Source organism: Neodiprion fabricii, chromosome 3 (genome assembly GCF_021155785.1).
Source record: "Neodiprion fabricii isolate iyNeoFabr1 chromosome 3, iyNeoFabr1.1, whole genome shotgun sequence".
Classification (NCBI taxonomy): Eukaryota; Metazoa; Arthropoda; class Insecta; order Hymenoptera; family Diprionidae; genus Neodiprion; species Neodiprion fabricii.
In genome coordinates, this window is record NC_060241.1 from 17716131 (window position 1) to 17736192 (window position 20062).

Genomic DNA, 20062 nt, shown 5'->3' on the forward strand with positions numbered 1-20062 from the left:
TCAAATTACCAAAAAAATTAATTTGCAGTGTCTGACTCTCTAGCAATTGGTTTCAGTCCTCAAGAAATTAACAATTTATAATTTCGGAAAATAAAAGGGTCAGTAATCCGATCTAAATATGTCAATAACTGGTACACTTACCTTACACATTATTCAAGAATATTCTCTATATTTATCGAACAGTCTAGAATGTTTCCAGAACTTTCAAGAGCATTCGAAACTTTCCTGAAATTGTTTAGAATCATTAATCGACAACTGAGAGCTTAAAGACAAATCGAAGGGTACTGAGACCAATGGGAAATAAAGAGCAACTAAACAATGTAGGTATAATTCTTCATTCATTAAGTAGTTTGAGTAGAAAGGAGAAAATTTTGGATCGGCTCACTTAATTAACACGTGTATGTATAATGGTAATGCCGATATTACTTCGCACTTGAAACGGATATCATCAGCCAGATAGGGGTATCTTTTCAGTTGCTAACGCAGGAAGGCTATCGATTCTACTAGTGAAAAGTTTTACAAGTTCCACTCATAACTGATCGAAAATCGAAATGAGCAACTAATGGAACGTGTGACAAACTGATGAATCAATCTATCCATATAATACAAGACATTCATATGGTGGTTTTCATATTCGAACTATCGGTAAGGTTTTGTCAAGGTCATACATACACGGATCGATTATGTGGTCTTATATGTTAACTTCCATTTATTGGTCGTCCTGTTGTATGTAATCGTAATTCTTTCTCTGCCATTTTGGCACGTCGCAATATTTAATTGTCTGTTCCGTTCACTGATATACCTATAACTATATCAGTATATAGTTTCGTTCGACGTCTCTATCTAGGTACTCTATTCTAAATCTATTGTCTTTCGGCCCCACTACTCTACTTTTCGCCGGAGTGACAACCTTAAACCTGGACCTATTATTGTACTTTATACGAATAACATATACAGATTATACACATACATGTACAGGGTGTAAAAAAATTGCCAATTACTGGAAACCGTATTGCGTTCGTCTCGATGAGCAAAACCAGGAGAATGCAATTACCGTTTGTGGAAGGTCCGTTTTCTCAAAAAACGAAACAACAGTCGACCAGGACTTTTTGACCAGGAAAAACACAATCAATATAGATCAACCGCCGTTCACGAATATTTCAAACATCATACGAATCCAGTTTATTTTAACCCTTTCTGTCACACATTTTTCAACTCAATATTGTGGACTGAATTTTTTATTACCCGGAGGTTTTTGGAGTCACTGATCACGAATCTGAAGTCGTAATTTGATAATTTCTAAATCCAAGATGGCGGATGTGAAATCGAAAAAAAACTATAAAAATTTGACGATTCTGGCCTAAACTTCTTACTCGAGGGTTCTTGGGATTATACGAAGTAACAAGATCATTTGAAGTTGTAAATAAACTGTGATAAGGCTAAAACATGGAAATATTTGCGATGGGAGGCTGACAATCCCACTGTGACTGATAGAGTTAATCACATGTTTCGGCACTTCGTGAGACGTATTGCCATGCAAAGGATGCAGCGTTAATTTTTCAACAGCACGAGAACTAGTCGACTACGAAATATGACATTCTTCTCTCGATCGATTTTTTCCCGATTGTTACATCATCTTCTAGGTATATCTGATTTTGTTCACTTAGTGGTTGTCGATATAACTGGAGGTAAAATAAAAATAAGAAACGAAATCTTACAGTGCATGAAAAATCGACGATTATAATGGTTGTGTTAATCAAAATACGTACTATTTAATCAAATTTGAATATTTATTTGACAAGTAACACAGCATAACTAAAGCTCAAGTCAATCGATCTCCATTTCGACCTGAACACTTATCCCTCACGTTTTGTACAGACATAATCAATTCAATTTTTGTAGACCTATGTCGGCAAGATTCAGATAGACCAGATCTTTCCGGTCGCGTATTTAATAACAAAAGAAATTAATTCACAGCTAAGAAAAGCTACGTCGATCGAGACCAAAGTCATCAAAATCTATTGATTCAGTCTCGAACCTCTTTTATTTTTTATTTACGTTGCTAATAGAACAACTCGTAAACTACAGAACCCATCATATCCAAAATCTAATCAGTTCTAAAATAAGAAACGTCTCGTCGATTTCTTGATTGTAAAGAAATAGTTTAATCACAGTGAAAGATATCAAATTATTAGGGGAAATAATTTTGCTCGTACCGTAGGATAAGTGTGCCAAATATTAGTCGTAGTAAAGTTGATTCTAATTGATTGTTTCTAGAATTTACAATAAACTGAAGTACGTCTGAGGGAACTGCAACAAAAGAACCGGAGTAGAGTCCACTCCGCGCTGGTTCTCTGGCAACTGCGTTTTATGCATAATTTGGAAATATGCTAGGCTGCACATACGGCGAGTGGGAGGGAAAATCAGGTATGTCCGAAATAAACAATAAAACAATGGAAAGACCCTCGCGGTCTCCTAAATGCGGGAAAAAACCCGCACCAGCATTCTGGGGTACTCTTAGACGATTGTATTGTTGCTAAAATGCGTAGTTATTGTCTACGGCTACATCCAAGGTACACTTGGGGACAATGAATCTGAGACGGATAATTTTTTAAACTAGACAGTTATGTTGGCAACACAGAGAAACCTACAGCGCCATAGTCGGCTGAGCGCGAAACTAACTCAGTCTCAATAAACGTAACATAACCCATGACCGTCGAATCCAACCTTATAATACGTGTCAATCTAACAAGACATTATCTCCGCGGTATTCTAAGATTAGATTCGATGGTCATGGATTATGTTACGTTTATTGAGATTGAGTTTGTTTCGCGCGCGGCCGACTGTGGCGCTGCAGGCTTCTCTGTGTTGCCAACATAACTACCTAGTCTAAAAAATTATCAGCCTTGGACTTATTGACCCCAAGTGTACATCGTCCCGAAACGCGGTTATTGTCTTACCGAATATGCTGCGATTGCCCGTCCAAGAAAGCAGAGTCAGACTATGAGCTGAACTGGGTCTTTCCTCCCTTCCAAATGTGTGTAAAGTCTCGTTCGTCAGCCTAGTCATTTCTTCGGAAATTATATCAAACTGCGCAATAAATTGTAAAAACAGAATATTTGGGCATGCAGGACCGAACAAATTTTAAATTATATTTTTAAATATTACGCTCGTAATGGCAATTTATTTTGTCTTTACATCTATCTTGTATCTATTTTGTTATTTATAATGTTACAGACCTATATTATAATACTATACAAAGTATATTCTTTAGTCAACGTACAGAGCTTTAGCGATAAGTGACAGAGAGAGAGAGAGAGAGTGAGAGAGTGCCTAATTCTGTAGTAGTTCAATGCGAGTGATGCATTTTTTTCTATTTTCCCTGATCGACGAACGTGCCGACGGATTGTGAGCAATATTTTTTTTTTATATTGAAAGCTATCGCTTATGAGTTTCCCAAATTTACCCGAGTTAATGTAGCATCGATTTTTCTTTTTTTTTTACGTTACACACTTGATTCGAAATTGATTCGAAATATATTCGAAGTATATTGTGGAAATAATGCCTAAGTACGATATATTGCTGCAATCTCACCAGAACCTCGGTCTGAGATTCCTGAGAGAGCGTAACTATTTCAACATTGCCACAATATTATTGCGCCTTAATGGCAGTATCGTTTCTGCATTCCTGGCGGAATATGCGCTGCTAAACAATTTACTAAAAAAAAGTCAGCCTGCAGGATTGAACATTTGTTTCTCCATGTCTTCCGGGAGATTTTTTTGTGGGATTGGAAAGCTTCTCCTATTTTTTTCTGGAACATCAACCAGATTTTTTGGTAAATATATTCCAAGGATTCCGCCACCTAACAAACATTGTCAATAATTAATGTTTGGAAAGTTGTAGAAATTACTGCTTATAGGTAATTATTCCTGTTGGAAAAAGTTTTCTGAAAAACATTTTGTTAAAATCTCTGGGAAATCTGACTTTCGAAACATGTCTCATATTATATCCAGCTTAAAATACAAATATTACTCTAAAAATATTGAAAAAATTTTGACTATTGTTTTGTGGGTCAGCTAAAGAAACTGTAGAGGATAAGGTGAGATTATTTATTTGTAGACGTATGAATACTATGTGTAAGTGAAATGATACTCACATGTAACGAGACCTCCTATCAGAAAAATAGGAATTTCACAGCTAGTCTTAAATAGCAAGCCGAACAACAAATTGCTGATAATTGCGCCAAATCGTCCGGCTAATGTCGCAGCGCACATAGCCATTGAACTGCAGAAAAAATGTACATAGTATGTTCAAAAAGATGCTTACGTGTATATTCTCATGTAGAACTCGATAATCGCACACTTACTTAACATTAGTTGGAAAGACGTCAACTATGACACTACAAATGACAACATTTGCCGTTGACGAGAGAGAAGAGAATAAGCAAGCAACAATCAGATTCTGTGTCGAAGATCGAAGAAAGTAGATCAGGACTCCAGCTATTCCAGAAATCACTCCTGTGGCAACTAAAAGAAACAGATAGATAGGTATGTTTACTACGAAAAATACACGCATTTTTCTTGCGGTTCATTCGACTCGCTATTCTCTAAATATGAGTATAAAGAACATCATCTATGAACGTCGACTGGCAGAAATATCATATGTATGCAAATGTATAAATTTAAAAAAAAAAATCTATATGATAATAATAGCTGTCATCGTATTATACATGAACAGTAAAATAGATGTTCATTACTCGGCATAATTCTGCGGTCCAAACGTCCAGCTAAGAGAATAGAAGCGAAGTTTCCCAGTAGACAGCTAAGTCCCATTATTATCGTGTTGATGAAAACTTTATCATCGACGAAACTGTCGCATTTTTCAAACGTATCATCAACGGATATTGATGTCAAATTGGAGGCAATGGAAATAATCTGAGAAGTGAAGTTTGAACTGATGTGTACATGTCCCACGGACTGTAAGTTTGTGAGTCCCAAATTTTCTTCTCGAAGATGTGCCAGCTCGCATACCGTTATAGTTTGGTTAGGATGCGACTTGTAGTAAGCTTCGAACCGATTAAACAATTCCGGAAACCACAAGCCCAGCCCGAGGCCCCTGTAACGTTAATTTCTGGTATTATCGTTGTCATAAACGTACCGGGAGTTTTCGGTAAATCTCACAGCTCAACGCCAGCAAATAGGCAACGAAAGTTACATGTTAGGTCTGTACAGTTGGTTGCAGAAAGTGACGTCAGTTGAAATAAATTCAAAAAGTCAGATCAATTCCTCGTTGGAAACATTGAATTTACTGCTAATTATTGGAGTTTATCAAGAATCGAACCCAATATTTTGAGAATTTCATATTACCCAATATCCCCTGTAGAAGGTGCGACTCAACAGAATCGACAAACTCTGTTACCATTTGCAATTTGAACATTACAGTACTCATCTGCATTTTTTTATAATTATATAATAACTGACCTTAGCCGAATTGCCTTAAAATTATACAATTATGTTCGCGGGTCAGAATCAAATTTTAATTTGTATGCAATTGGAGTATTTTATAAGGTACCTCAAACCAATGGTACGTGCATATGGAGCATTCCATACTAAATTGGTTAGGTAGTGACTCTGAACATTTTTACATTTCGTATTTTTCTATAACGACAATCTACACAATGGATAAAAAAAATTTAGAAATGGAGAAAAATTAATTATATAGTTACTGAATATCGGCCATTAACGGGACTGTCTGGAAAGTTCTCGTTAGAGAATGGCCGGATTCACCTCATATCAATTTTCCTCACATATTTAGGCGAGTCAATGATATTCACCACAAAAACTGAAATACATGCCGTCTGAACGGAACATCTAAAATAAAAGTACTAGGACGTCTTGATACAAGAACATGCACCATTTCAAATGACACCCGAATCGAATTTGTCTGTGATCAATAATATAATTAGTTCCTGAGGTGAATGTTGTCATGTCAAATAATGCTGCGTCAAACAAGGTTGTGTGCAATACGTTTGCGTTAAAAGTGATTTGAGGAAAATCTAAATAAGGCAAAAAGGTACCGTATCGATTCTCAATGTTGCGTTAAGAAAGATATTCAGAACTTTATGCATATGTGTTCAATAGTGATAAAAATTGCTCTTTTTCCAGCGATGCCGATATGCAGTTTAGTTTTAGAACTTTCTTATCCTACAGACAAATATGTTTTTTTACCTACCCAAACATATTCGTGAACATGATAAACGAAATCAAAGCTGTATATTTCAGTAACGGAGGAGCAAACACTTGGTGCAGCTGCTCCGACATTTTGCTGACAGTTGCTTTTATAGAATTACATTCATCGTTAGATTTATGATGATCGTAAGTAAGTACCGCGACCTTTAAAATGAAAACCGATGGTTAATAACTGATAAAACTTAATACAGGTTCAATGATATTTTACCACTCCGATTATATCAAGTGTTAGCAAATGTAATTATAAACTATTGAATAACTGATGGAACTGTGTAAAAAATTGTAAGGTTGATAAATTGATTAAAAAAAAAGCCAACGTGATGTCAATTTTTTTGGATAACAAATATTTCTAACCGTTGCGGATTGAGGATTACAAACATAGACATGCAAAGTTTAAGATAATACTAACCGGATATTGATGTGCTTGCATACCAGTGTTTGAAGCGAAAACTTCCCGCAAGATCTGTAACGCCTTTTTGTGCTTCCCTTGGGAAATTAAGAATTTTGGACTTTCGGGATACTTTGATATGAGAAATGCGGAGACCAAACTGGGAATGGCCAAAATCCCAACAAATAATCGCCACGAGTTAAACACGAGCCCGCACACCACAACGTTAAATTCAAGAGGAATAATAATCCACGCAAAACCTGTAATATTAATATCCTATATCTAACAATAAGACTAAATCAAAGCATTCTTACGTTTTATATTTCATAGTTAAAAAGGATCCAATTTTCATTATTTTCATTATTTTCATCCAGAATATTAATGATTTATAAATAATACGTATAATTGCATTAATATACTTTCCGATGTAGCATACACGGTCTTGGTAATTTAAGTACAATTTCTACTCAATGTCCAGAAATAACAGGATACTTTTGATATCCTATATTTATACTCACCAGGTAGAACTATACCTGAAATAGTCCAGAACATACCGAGATAACAAATAGCCGTAGCTCTCGTTTTTTCAGGATGAAATTCTCCAAGGAATGAAACTATTACCGTTGAAGGTCCACCTATCCTATATTGTTATTTCATGCATACAATCATGTTAGTATACGTTATTAAAATAATAATCATTTTTTTAAAACAATTCTATGATCGTATAAAAATTCACGTATTTATACCGGGACAATCTCTTGAAACTTGAAAATCAACTGCGCATGCGCGAGTTTTATCGGCTGTTAGCGCAAGCTGGCCATCCCGAGTTTCAGCTGTCAAACTGTTTCTGGCAGCGATGTGGTTGATACGAATTTTCGAGGTTAGAATCTGAAATAATTGAGGTAGTGACTCGGAAAAGTTTGGAAAGCATTCGTTATTGGGTCGGAAAGTTGATTCTTCGAAGAATGGTCGGAATTTAATGCTCATGCTCTTTGAAAATTCAAACGTACACATTTTGCGTATGTTGGCCCGCCTGCATCGCGGACAAAAATATCGCTGCGGGAAGATTTCACCGACCAATGAGATCGAATTATTTGGCGCATGCGCAGCTATTTCCAAGTTTCAAGAGATTGTCCCGATATATAACTTTCTTTAGGTGTGCAGCAGTTAAAATGAAGATGAACAACGTTCTGCCCCTATAATTATACATATAATCGGTTGCCAATTTTTTTTTTTCCGGTTATAGGCAACAAAAAAAAGCAAAAAAAAAAATAAAAATTGTACCGAGTAGCTCGGAAAACTTTGTACGTTTCTATGTTACGTTATAGGCTACAACATTTTTCTTTTCCGGAAGTCACGATTTTTGTGTTATTTTGGTCCAAAACAACTAAGGAAGAGTTACCAAAGTATCATTCGACATATTTTTACGTTTAGATCTAGAGAAGAAAATGTTTTTTTCCTTGTAAATAACTTCAACTTCAGATGTAAAGCTTGTGATCGCGAGTTACTACAGTTCAAAAAGGTTCGACCCTAAAAACCGGAAAAAAATTCAACTTAATAACGGTTCGTAAAGAAAGCTGCAACCGATTTTGTAAAGGTCGGGGTAGAATCTTAGGTATATACTTTCGATTGGACTGTCCTATGACATTTCTAGAGCAGAGTACCTCATATAGTAAAACGATAAGTATGAATTGCTTACATACACGAATCCATTGATAAACCGAAGTATAAATAGTATAGGAAAATTTTGGGATAAGCTGGAGAGTAACGTGACAATGCCATCGATCAACAGGCACCATATCATAATATGCCTACGACCGGTTGCATCCGCGAGGACGCCCCATAACATTGCGCTTAATGTACCTCCTGCAAATTAAAGTGAAACGTAAAATGTAAATTCGATCATCGATCTCTATTTAATCGGTTAAGTATGCTTGATTTTCATAATTGAATCATATTACACACAAGGTTTATCGATGAAGTTTGTATAATTATGAGAATTCCGAAAAAATCTATATTAATTACAAACAAGTAGGAGTTCATCGTACGGCGTTAATGCCTCGATAGTAAGCGCATACACTAAAGAAAAAAAATTGCTCTTCGCAATAAATGGCATTCACTTGACTTCCCTGATTTTTTTTTTATTTGACCCAGTATTTTTGGAATTCAAATAAGATGTACTAAAATTTAATAAATTTACTCAGATCAATGCAATGGTTGCTTGATTCAATTTTTCTTTTCTGATAAAAAGTAAATATTGGCTACGGACTGTTTAAATAATTAAGGCGTTCTGAATTCCCAAAATATTCACTTGGTTCAAACACAAACTTTTTAAATTACGTTCCTTTTATTCTAAGCAAGTGATTGGTTGCAGGATTTAAAAAGCTGGAAATTATTTGAATACTTTTTAGCCCATATTTACTTGTTGTTGGTAAAAAAGAAAGATCGGATCAAACAACCTTTGAATCGATCTTAGTAAATCGATTAAATTTTCAATACGTGTTATTCGAATCGAACAAATCATTAATCAAATGAAACAAATCAGCCTTTACGGAAGAAACCCTCAACTGGGATGTAAATTCGTACCCGCAACTCATAGTTAATGCTAAATTTCCATAAGGAAAAAGTCTAGGGTACGAATTGACACCTAACTGGAGGGTTTTTTCTGCGAGAGAGGAAAGTCAAGTAAATTCGATTTACTTGTAAAAGGCAATTTCTTTTTTCAATGTACATGCCAGACATTTTACATACCTAAACCTAACTCGAACAATCGCTGTGAGTGTATGTGTTTCGAATATTTATAGTATATACTTGAATAAAAAAATGAATTGCTTAATTGTCACTAACCAAGTGGAATTGCAGCGTTGAGTAATCCCATTTCAGTAGAGGTGAGATCAAGATCACATTGCGCAGCTGGTAGTATGTACGCGCTTAAACTATTTTGAAAACCAGTTGCAATCGAAATTAGCCCGCATACAAGCATAAGCGATACGTGATATCGACCATGGCCTAAAATTACATATGACGGTCAACTTTCATTCCGTAATATCAATTAAATCTCAATATTTTCGTCTACCAAGTTACGATACAAAGTTTGCTACCTGCCAAATGCATAGCCCGTTCAAAGCTAGCCGATTCATCACCGGACTTTTCAATGGTCCCTGAAAAGTCAACAGCTACATAATTATGAGCAAAGGAAACAAATGTAATTTGTTTTTCACCATATAAGTTTACCAGCAATTGAGGATGAATCGCTCGGACCGTCGTAATCAAAAACTAGGAGAAGTAAAAACACCGTTTCAAAAAATCTCTAGCAGTGTTAAATGCGCCAATAACCGTAAACACGAATGAAATAACATCCCTGCTATGTATTAGATACGAATTTGTGCGAATTCAAATTACTCAAGCCAAAATTTTGACAGTTCGAGAAAAGGTTGTAAAATTGGAAATGTTAAAAATGATTAGACTGTGGTATTATTGACCAAAAATTCTAACGTATCGGGGCTTATTTTGTTCACCATAGAGATTTCCTGAAAAAATTTAGTAAACATTCATCTCTAGAGTGGATGAAAAAAAATTTGTAAAAATAACCTAACTGGAAATTTTTTACACAGTTTATACTCTTTTCCTATCTTCAGATTCTGACGTCTCGGCCAATGCCTCCTGAATTACCGAAACGTCATAATGTTGCATTATTTGATGCAGTAAAATGATTTCCGGACAATTTCCTTACAAACGATAGCCACGAACGTCACAAGAATCATAAGGAATTCTTAAATATTTGTTACATTTGCAATATGCGAGGGGGAAAAGTCATTTTGACAAAGTCACAAAAATTCATTTTGTCATCCCTCAATTAACTACCAACAATTAATTTACGTATTTCACGAGATAATGCACTCACGCAATTGCTGTTCTTCTTCCTGCAACTTTTTCATTATTCCGAAGCTCCTTTGTTATTTATGAAGCAAAGCACGCACTCTTTCCGGCAGCAACTTTATTAATCAATGCTGTAAGCATGTTATACCCTCACCTTATATCAAGAAGATACAGTCGGATGAGTTACTATGCAGACTTTCCGTAAGGCATGCAATAAATCTGTCCGTTATCGCCGCGTAAGAAAAGACTAAAAATATTACGGACAATATAATCGCGTACTGTTTTTACCATATATCGTATATGTATGTAAACAGGTATATATATTTACACATATAGGATAAAGCCAAAGGCGGGGCGGGGGAGGGGGGGAGGGGGAGGGAGCGTTCAATTATCATGACGGCATATTTTTAGTCCCATTGTCAATACGACACGTTCTTGTTTTGCGCTTCATGTCAACATGCTAACGTGTCATTCGATGCCTTATAATAAATTTACAAAAATTGCATCTGTGGATAACGCCGATAAATTAAATACCGAATTGAATCAATTCCCACTACATCAATGGACAACGAGGAAGTTGACGTTTACCACACTTATTGGATTGTTTTTCGAGTGCGATTTTTCGTGACTATAATTTTGTTGCAAGAGTATTGAGGAACAAATGAGGAACAGAATTGGAAAAATTTGTAGGGTTTCATTTCCAATCACCCAGGTAAGTCTAGACCATAAATCCAAATTACTTGGGATTTAAACATGTCATTCTTTGGGCTTAATTTAAGGCAACCCAAAAAAAATTCTGTGAACTTGCCTGAAGTCGTGTAAATTCGTTCAAAGATATTTTCTTTTCGAAGTATTCAAGTCCAAGTCTCTACTCCTACGGAGGAATCTGTATGTTTGGATTTTTTTTCAAGATATTTTCCGGACCTTGTACGAATGAATCAATTTTTTTTACAACAGCTCGTAATCCATGTCGTAATTGTTATTTTCTTAAAATTGCTGTAATTTTTGCAAAAATTCGACCAATGCTTACGGTTTTCGTTCAAAATCTTCAGAATTAATCACCCTTTCAGAAAACACTCGATTTACCCTGATCAATGCAAAACTGCCAGAGTTGTTGAGTAATATATATGCGATAAAAATCGCGTGAAATTTAAACCCAATTTTTGTTTTGAATATACTTTTTTCTCTGCATGGGTTCGACCCAAACTCACCCTCAGCAAAAATAATTTTGGGAAAATCTTCGCAGAAAAGTATGTATTATATAAATTATAAAATTCCTCATATTCTTTTTAAAAAAACGAAGAACTACTCATAGCTGCAAAATTACATAAAATAGTGTCCAGTAGATTTCTATTGAAAATCAGATTTTCATCGTTTGGCTGCTCAAAGTTTTATTATCGTTACAGTTTGCGTAGTTGTTCATTTTTTTAAAACGGATATGCAGAATCTTACGTGCAACAGTAATCCACCAACAACCAATTTTCCATAGCACTTTTCAGTAGTTTTACGTTTAGAAATCCTTACACCACGGATGGCAAGATCTTCGGACTAAATGGAATTTTGGCGGAGCTATAAATGTAATCAGACACGGAAAAATATAAGGAAAATAAGTAATACCTAAAAACTGAAAGGGAAGGGTCATATACATAGATATTACCCATATCTGCACCACAGACCAGAAGCTAAACTGATTATGAGTAGAAATTGGAATCATCACGTTCGGTTCCTCAGCGTAGCTTGCATTGCCATGGGCTCGACTATGTGCAATAGATTGGTATATTGCAGTATACGCCAAAGAGATGATCGGAGAGTGTCGGTGTGAATTCACGTAATTTGCATTTATCACCATTTCACCCTACAGACAAAATAGTGGTGGAATGTATAATCAAAATATAATTAATCACAAATTTTGATTAGACGGCGGTAAATAATTATAAATATAAACAACTACGTAAACAGGAAGTTCATCCAACTTTGCGAATATGCATATAGAGGGTATCGTTATCCTAAGTCGGAGCAAGTAAAAAGTGATAAAAAAAAAAATATTCATCCAGCCAGATGCTGAGGCATCTAACTGGGGCCTTACTCTGAAATTCAATACCCAATAAGGTAATAGAACTCATTATCGTAACCTCGATTTGTAATCAAAAGCGAAACTAGTAAATAATGCAACATGTGTTGAACTGATTTATCAGTCTATTCTATGGACTGATAAAAAAACTGTCGATAGGATATTGTTATTGCGGAAATCTGACGTAATGACACATTCGATCGTGGAGTTAAAAGCTCCAAGTGACAACTAAGGAATATTCTACACGAATTGCCAAAACACTTAGTTCGTGTTTTTAGGGCCACTGGGGCCTCATAAAAAAGTTTTATAGCTTGTATTATGTAGTATGTTCGCATTCTTAGGGCGTCTTAAGGGAAGGGGGGGTATGCTTAATTCGGCCAAAAAAAAAGAGGCTTATTTTCAACAATTTTTTTTGACGAGTCACGCAATACAAATTTATTTTATTGATTGTGACATTGTTGAGTAACATTCCAAGAGTATTTCATAATTTTTTCAAAGAAACATATCGAGAATTAAGCTCGTGGCAGCAGATCTCCCGAGGCGCCTCGAACAAAAGTTGGGACTGGTTGGTCTGAAATCAAAATGTTTTAATTCTATCGTTAAATAATTTCTTTCCGCAAGTATCCCTGGAAGAAAATAATTTTTTTTTTTTTTTTTTGTTCCAAAAGTTTTTTGGCACTTGGAACAAAAAACACCGATTTTCGCTAAAAAAAACAGCCTATTTGTTATTGCAAAATGCATAATTGTTTGAAAAAAAAAACAAACCTCAGGTTACCTGGGCAATTATGTAAGGAAGTATTGTACAAGATTTCAAAAGAATCGGTTAGATAGTTTTCGAGAAAGAAAGTTCACGCTCTTCAAAAATGACGTTTTGAGTAAAACTACAATACTTCCTTACATAATTGCCCAGGTAACCTGAGGCTTTTTTTTTTTTTTTATATATATTTTATAAGCGAAAAATGAGAGGAAATTAAGACAGAGTACGGAGAATTAAAATAAATCACGAACTGAGCAATGTCACAGAGGGTAAAGTCATTTTCGGTTACAAGGTCCGATAAAAAATAACAGAACCCGACAAAAACCCATCAAAATATTGAGTCAATCGGTGAAGCCAATTCTATCTCCGGCTGGCGATGGAAAATTAATAGGAATTAATGATTTTTCAATAAGATCTTAATTTTCATCGGACCGAATGCTACTCGCATTAATGCAATATTTCTTCACAAGAAACGACAGAATACGTTAATTATGCTGACCAATCAATGGGAAATATCAAACGGAAACCCGATTAAAACCGGTATAAAATATCAATCGGTTTGAATTATTTCATTGAATTAGGGATAGGGTGATTCATGAGTGTGCAGAGAATCCAATTGGTCTCATTGCTAGGATGGATGAATCAGTGGTATAGGAGTCCAAAGAAAAGCAGAGTGGAAGCCGATTGGGAAAAAAAGGAGGGAAAGATAAAAAAACAAAGGTGACCAGGAGTAATGCAGAAAAGTATCTCAAGTTACCGCGAGCGAGAATCTGACGAAGAAAGGACAGAGCTGAATGGAAATAAATGAAGCATCGATCCACGCAGGGCCTTAAGGTCAATGAAATGAAAAAAGGTGAATTCTACGTGGAGATTTTATGTACGAGTAAGCATCTTGGATGGAGTTACAAATTTCTCAAAATCATACAATTTCGTTATCATTGTGTAGCTTATTTTATGCTATAAATTATTTACTTTGCGATAAGGTGTGTATACAAGGAAACGAGGAGTAATGCATTTTTAAAATGAAATTTACACATAACTACCTCAACTTAAATAGCCTAATAAGCCGGAAAAACAGTTTTGTCGCGATACTTTACATCACCATAAAAAAGGAAGAGTGTCGATTTATCCGATAAACGTCCGCGACGATCTCGAAAATGACCCAGTGCAAAATTTGAAACAGATAGGATTTGGCAGCCAAATGTGAAAGTATTGGAGAGAAAATTACAAAAAAAAATTTTCAATGAACAAAAATTTATACATTTTTTAATAAATAAATATAGGGGAGACCGGGGCACGACGGACGCACCAAGAAATTTTTACAACAAATTTTTCTTTTAATATCAAGATATTATTAAAGGTGTGTTTAATATGTGTTGCATACGCTACTTCAACATTCTTTTAGGGCAAAAGAAATTATTTTTAAATATTGTTTAAAAACGATATTTTAGACAAAGGCCGTTTGCTCCGCAATATAATTTCTTTTGCCATACATTTTTCTAGATAATCGGTGATTTATTCAACACGGAATATGATGCAGAGTTATTTTAAAAACAAAAAGTAAAATTTTTGGAGGGGAGAATTTTTTTTTTATCATTAACTATGACCAAGTGATGATGAATTTGTTCGTGATAGGTGAAAACAAAAAATAATTAGCGGCTTAAGGGGGGCCGTCGTAACCCAATCTCCCCTATAAACTGGGAAGAACATAATCGTTTATTTAAAAAAAGAAATAAGGAGAAAGAAGTATATGTTTGTCAGTAAACCATTGAAAATCAATTTATTTCCGTCAGCACTGGAAGTTCAAATTAAACAGGACATGACAATTTTTTATACCTACCATTTGATTGTTAAATCCTGTAAGTTTCAAATATTTGATCGAGCCGTTTCTAAGATCGTCGCGGGGGTTTATCCGACAGACGGACATTTTTCCAACAACCTGTTTTTCGTATTCTAGAGGTTCGAAGGCTCAAGGTTCGGTGAAATTAGAAAAAGCGATTTTCGACCAAAACCAGTATTTTTTTTATGTCACCAAAGGTGATGAAACGTTAAAAATGTTTAATTTCATCATTCAAATTATGTGAAGAAAACTACATCCAACAATATCCAAGACACATTGCATGTTTGTATTAAAATCCTGATGTCGTCAAGTTCATACCTTTCTTTCTACAGTTACAGAAAATTCTGTCAATTTTAAATACATTTTGAGCTAGTCACAAATTGTTTCAATGAGTGTTTTTTATTCCTATCATGGCGTTTAAATTCATCCACACGTCTATTTCATTGACCCGCAATATAATTGTAAGTTTTCAGCTGCGATAAGCCAAAGTTTTATAGAAATATCTGTGGAAACGTTAAATAAACTTGACAAAACTTTCCGTAACTTTCAGCAGATGCTGTGAACTAAAGTTTATATCTGTGATATAACGTTTTCAACGGAAGTAAAATATGTTTGTATTTTTTAATGTAGTCTTATGTGTACTGTTGGCAACGCATATCAATACATAGACAGAAAACAGCTGTAACTAGTGCTTTATGACCTATAATTTCGTAATCGGTCATTGCCACAGACCATTATTGCCCCGTGTGATTATTAAGTTATAATCCGATATTTAACGCGATCTCAACTTGAGTATGTGTAAAAAATTAAGAAGTGTACTCAATAGCACTACAGTTTGAACGAGCATTACTCGAAACCATATGTAATAACAGAGAGGTATGGTAAGGCGAGGGGGTGAACGACCGCTATAGATCAGCTGGAGATTAGTAAAGGGACAGAATGTATTATAATACTACGATGTGTGTGTGAATGAATCCAAGTACACTAATCTCACGCACACTACGGCGAGTGGTCAACAAGACAACACAGTCCAAAGTTCTCAAAATCCCCGCGAGAGCGAGCGAGAGGAGAATACGGAGAAGAATCCAAAACCAGATCAGTATTAGTCGAAACTCGGAAGAGAAAACACGTGAGTCTTGCTGACAGTAGCTCGTTATGTGTGCGAGAGTGATACAGTGAAGTGTGTGAACGCGGGGATATCAACTCGACGAATCGGGGCTCGTAATGATCGGTTTGATTATTAAATGACGTTGGATCGTGTTTCTAATGTACCAGTGATCGAGTAATTAGATGCGAGAGCAGAACTGGGTAGAGCCGGTTGGGGATTCTCGTGCCGGCCTTCCCGGGGCCTCATGATTGAGGTTTGGACCCGGGGTGGTTGACACGCTGGGAAACCAACGTGGTTGTTACAGTTCGCGGATCAAGAACATTTGAAAATAAATAACAAATCACACAAAATTGGTGTAGCCGCGTGGGCTGGCCTTGCCGGGGTAGCTAAGATAAGCTACCCCGGGGTGGTTTCCGTGTCGGGAAACCAGCGCGATTTGCACGGTTAAAATAGTAATTCGGGTGAGATGGTACCTGTACTCGTCATCCTGGGGCCTACTCCGGTTCTGCTCGCGACGAGACACGTGTTGAACGGATAACCGCTAGAAAGTTACCCAAGTTGACACAAGCGTTGAATAATTACTGATTGAATGAATGTAAAGCTTGTCCAATAAGCCCTGAAGTACAGTTTCATATCTGGTGGCCATATTATTAATCGTTAAATCGACCCCGAACCCATCATTATTGTTTGGAGTCTATTGAGAAGGGTGACTGTGAGACCTGTAGCTAGTACAAAAGAAAATTTGGGTACTTGTAGTACCCGGCTGTGAGGTTTGTCACTAACATGTACAATTGCAAAATGACTAATCCGAAATAACTTAAGTCATATTCTTTTGAGGCTTTCACAATATATGATTTTCTTTCAAAGATTTCAGAGTATCCAAATGGTTTCACCATATTTCAAAGAATTTAAAAAGATTTCAGAGATTTCGTATACAGGTTGAAACAGTAAATAGTAACACTGAGAAAAATTTCATTTGTTATAGTAACTATAAAAATTCAGTAAAACAGGTATCGTTAAAAAACTGTTTGAATATTGTTGGAATTACGCAAAACGAGGGAAAAACATGTAACCGTTTTGCGTTATTGTCGATCCTTTTTTGGTAGTTGCAACGCAAAATCAGTTTCTGAGGTTTACTGTACTTTTTTACTTAAACATGGCTTTAACGTCAATTTATGGTTGCACAAGCATTAAATTTTCGCAACAGTTACCAGAAAATCTAGTAACAGTGATCGTAATGAGAAAGGATAGTAACGAATACTAGACTTTCTGGCAACAGCTATAAAACTAATTTTCATTTTGTACCTAGAACTATATTTTTCGATTGTGGTAAAAAATGAAAATAATCGAGGACTGAGCGGCAACCGGAACTAAAAATTTATCTCGGTGAACGGAGAACCGCTTGGTGAGACTGATTGAAAGCGCTGATAGTTAGGGTGTTGTTTTGAAAACAAATGTCCGTAGCTGTATTAACTGTATCATTTGTATCCGCCACATATCGATCAATAAGCTGGCAACCGTGCCGGTCTTAGGTAGAAAATACCTAATTTAATTAAATTTTATTCTATTACTTTGAAATTTGATCGTGCAATCATATTTATACATTTTGCATGTAATAACTGTCGGAAACGAATAACTATTTTTGAAGAGAATAATTCACTAGTTTTGAGAATCATTTAATCCCAATTTCACAAGTGAGTGGCATCATCTGTAATAATTCCTTTTTCCGGCGCAGGCATGAATAAAAGTCACTTCTTGGCGCCTGTTTTCGATCTGCAAAGTTGCACTTTATACCGTTAACCCGAGACCTACCATATAAAGTCTTTATACCGCAGTTTTGATGCTCACTTCGAACTGCGCATCTTGAACAGCGGTATAAAGACTTTATATTAGTGCCGCATAAAGTGGCCTGTTTAACCGGTTCAAATAGTTCCTGGTCAATTAGATCTCGTCTCCGGGTTAATATGAGCTCATATTTCCCACAAATGCCTTTTAGTGAAAAATATGCCACTTTCATCCCGCTTTTGAGATCGTAGAAGCTAACTGTACGGTTGAGTCGGGAATAAAGTACTATTATAAGCCCTGCAACATTTTTATCTCATCAAGTCTACGACCTTGTTCAGAAGATACTAATAGTTATATGATATTCCGCATCGAAAAAAATTGGAGCAAGCATTATTACATCTTGCACATTGATTTATTGTCGTTGTAGTTATACTTTTAGTGAGAAAGTTGAAAAAATTATCTAAAGAAAAAAGTGACTTGTGGCGATTTGACGAGGGGGAAAGAAATGAAGAAAAATTGTATACATTAACGACTAGAGGAAAAAGCGTAATTTTTACACTCGTATTTACGTGTAGATTGCGCATCGTATTCCTTTTTACGCATAACAATCTTGGAGGGCGATTATTAAACATGCATATTCTGACACAAACCATATTAGAAATCAATGGGAACACAGTGAATGATGTTCGTTTCAACTTTATTTAAAAATAAGATTTTATTAAAAATAAACCATAAATATTTTAATTATCTCCCCCCCCCCCACCCTCTCCCCCTCTTCCTTCCCTCTGCCACTGCCTCTCAACGATCTGTGTCTGAAACAAGTCATCGTCACATTATACGAGTTGGGTACCGTTATTTAGGGCATTCTGTTGAAACCTCAAAAACATTAATTTAGATTATTAAACAATCCGTCATTGCAGTTAAAAATAAAGTAAAAAAATTATGTGTTGCATGAAATTAAAGAATTTTTGATGCATGTCATCCGGAATTGGAGAGTTGTATCAACAAAAACAAAGGGGTCTATGAATTCGTTTTCAATTTAATTGTTTGAGGAAGAATAAATTTGGCTATACCGATGAAATTTACATTAGTTTACCATTAAATGATGGCCATTGAAGATCGCCATGTCTCGTTTTCTCTGATCGTATGCTTCTATCGAAATGAATTCATGAAAACTCAAAGGACTCCGGTGCAGTTAACACTACGTTTATATAAAATTTATGATGATTTATGTTTGAATAAAATAACGGATTAAGATACAATTTCATGAGTAATGAAGGAACTATTTTATGAAGAAAGAGAACATTAAAAATAAAAGATTTCGATCATACTTGATGGCGGTTTCAGTAATACGATTAGTTTGCAAAGTAATGAAGTGCTAAAAATACTATTTTCACGACTTGTTACTTCTGACTCTATGCAATTTTTTTAATTTCTCCAAGCAGAGCATGCGTAAAATATGTTCATATAAATCATTGTTGACAATGAAATACCGTACTTACGTCTTTGACTTTCCGCGGACTCAATCGATTTATAATCGAAATACTGGCTGCAGTGGAGTGAAGTTTGTCGCACATAAAAACTAGTGCAATATCGAGTGGGATCACGGCCAAAGCCGGATAGGTACAGTTCCTACCTTCAGTCCGCCTCAGTCTCGTTGTTACGATCAGTCGGCTTTCGCCAGTAACCTAAGGAAAGTATTCTGATTTAATCTACGGGATAAGTCGATTATTTCAGGCTCTCTAAATTACTGTACACTCCGGGTTATCGACTGTAGTTGCTAACAAGATATGTTTGAATATATATGTGTAATGTTCTATACTATATGTCACAGACAATCGTCACCGCATACACCGCAGTGCATCGAAATGCCTTGATACTAGATCAAGCAGCCCAAATTCGAAATGTAGCGCATGTACACTTGGGGACAATGAATCTGAGATGGTTAATTTTTTGAATTAGTCAGTTATGTTGACAACGCAGAGA

At 35.7% G+C, this 20062-nt stretch overlaps 1 protein-coding gene and 1 long non-coding RNA gene across 3 annotated transcripts; one reads left to right on the plus strand and one right to left on the minus strand.

Annotated features, from left to right (window-relative positions):
- The first annotated feature begins 106 nt into the window (after window positions 1–106).
- Window positions 107–3210, plus strand: LOC124179132. The gene is made up of 2 exons (XR_006869959.1): window positions 107–320; window positions 2278–3210. It is a non-coding gene; the product is annotated as an uncharacterized LOC124179132 (long non-coding RNA).
- A 469-nt stretch (window positions 3211–3679) lies between these two features.
- LOC124179130 (synaptic vesicle glycoprotein 2C-like) lies at window positions 3680–10646 on the minus strand. 2 transcript variants are annotated; one of them, XM_046563263.1, is made up of 12 exons: window positions 10541–10613; window positions 9871–9912; window positions 9738–9812; window positions 9484–9645; window positions 8340–8502; window positions 7155–7276; window positions 6658–6896; window positions 6232–6392; window positions 4757–5115; window positions 4367–4526; window positions 4157–4284; window positions 3680–3862 (listed from the first exon to the last, which is right to left on the minus strand). In XM_046563263.1, exons 1-12 carry the CDS (start codon window positions 10572–10574, stop codon window positions 3729–3731), a joined length of 1779 nt encoding a protein of 592 aa, XP_046419219.1. In that variant the 5' UTR covers window positions 10575–10613; the 3' UTR covers window positions 3680–3728. The 2 variants fall into 2 exon arrangements, with proteins under 2 accessions (XP_046419219.1, XP_046419220.1); XM_046563264.1 differs by lacking the exon at window positions 9871–9912 and having other exon boundaries at window positions 9738–9797; window positions 10541–10646.
- Window positions 10647–20062: the final 9416 nt, after the last annotated feature.

Coding starts and splice junctions, on each gene's coding strand:
- LOC124179130 (XM_046563263.1), bottom strand. CDS start 10,574: ATGAAAAAGTTGCAGGAAGAAGAACAGCAATTGC. Junction 9,813..9,870: donor CGATTCATCCTCAATTGCTG/GTAAACTTATAT, acceptor ATAATTATGTAG/CTGTTGACTTTTCAGGGACC. Junction 9,646..9,737: donor ACGGGCTATGCATTTGGCAG/GTAGCAAACTTT, acceptor ATGTAATTTTAG/GCCATGGTCGATATCACGTA.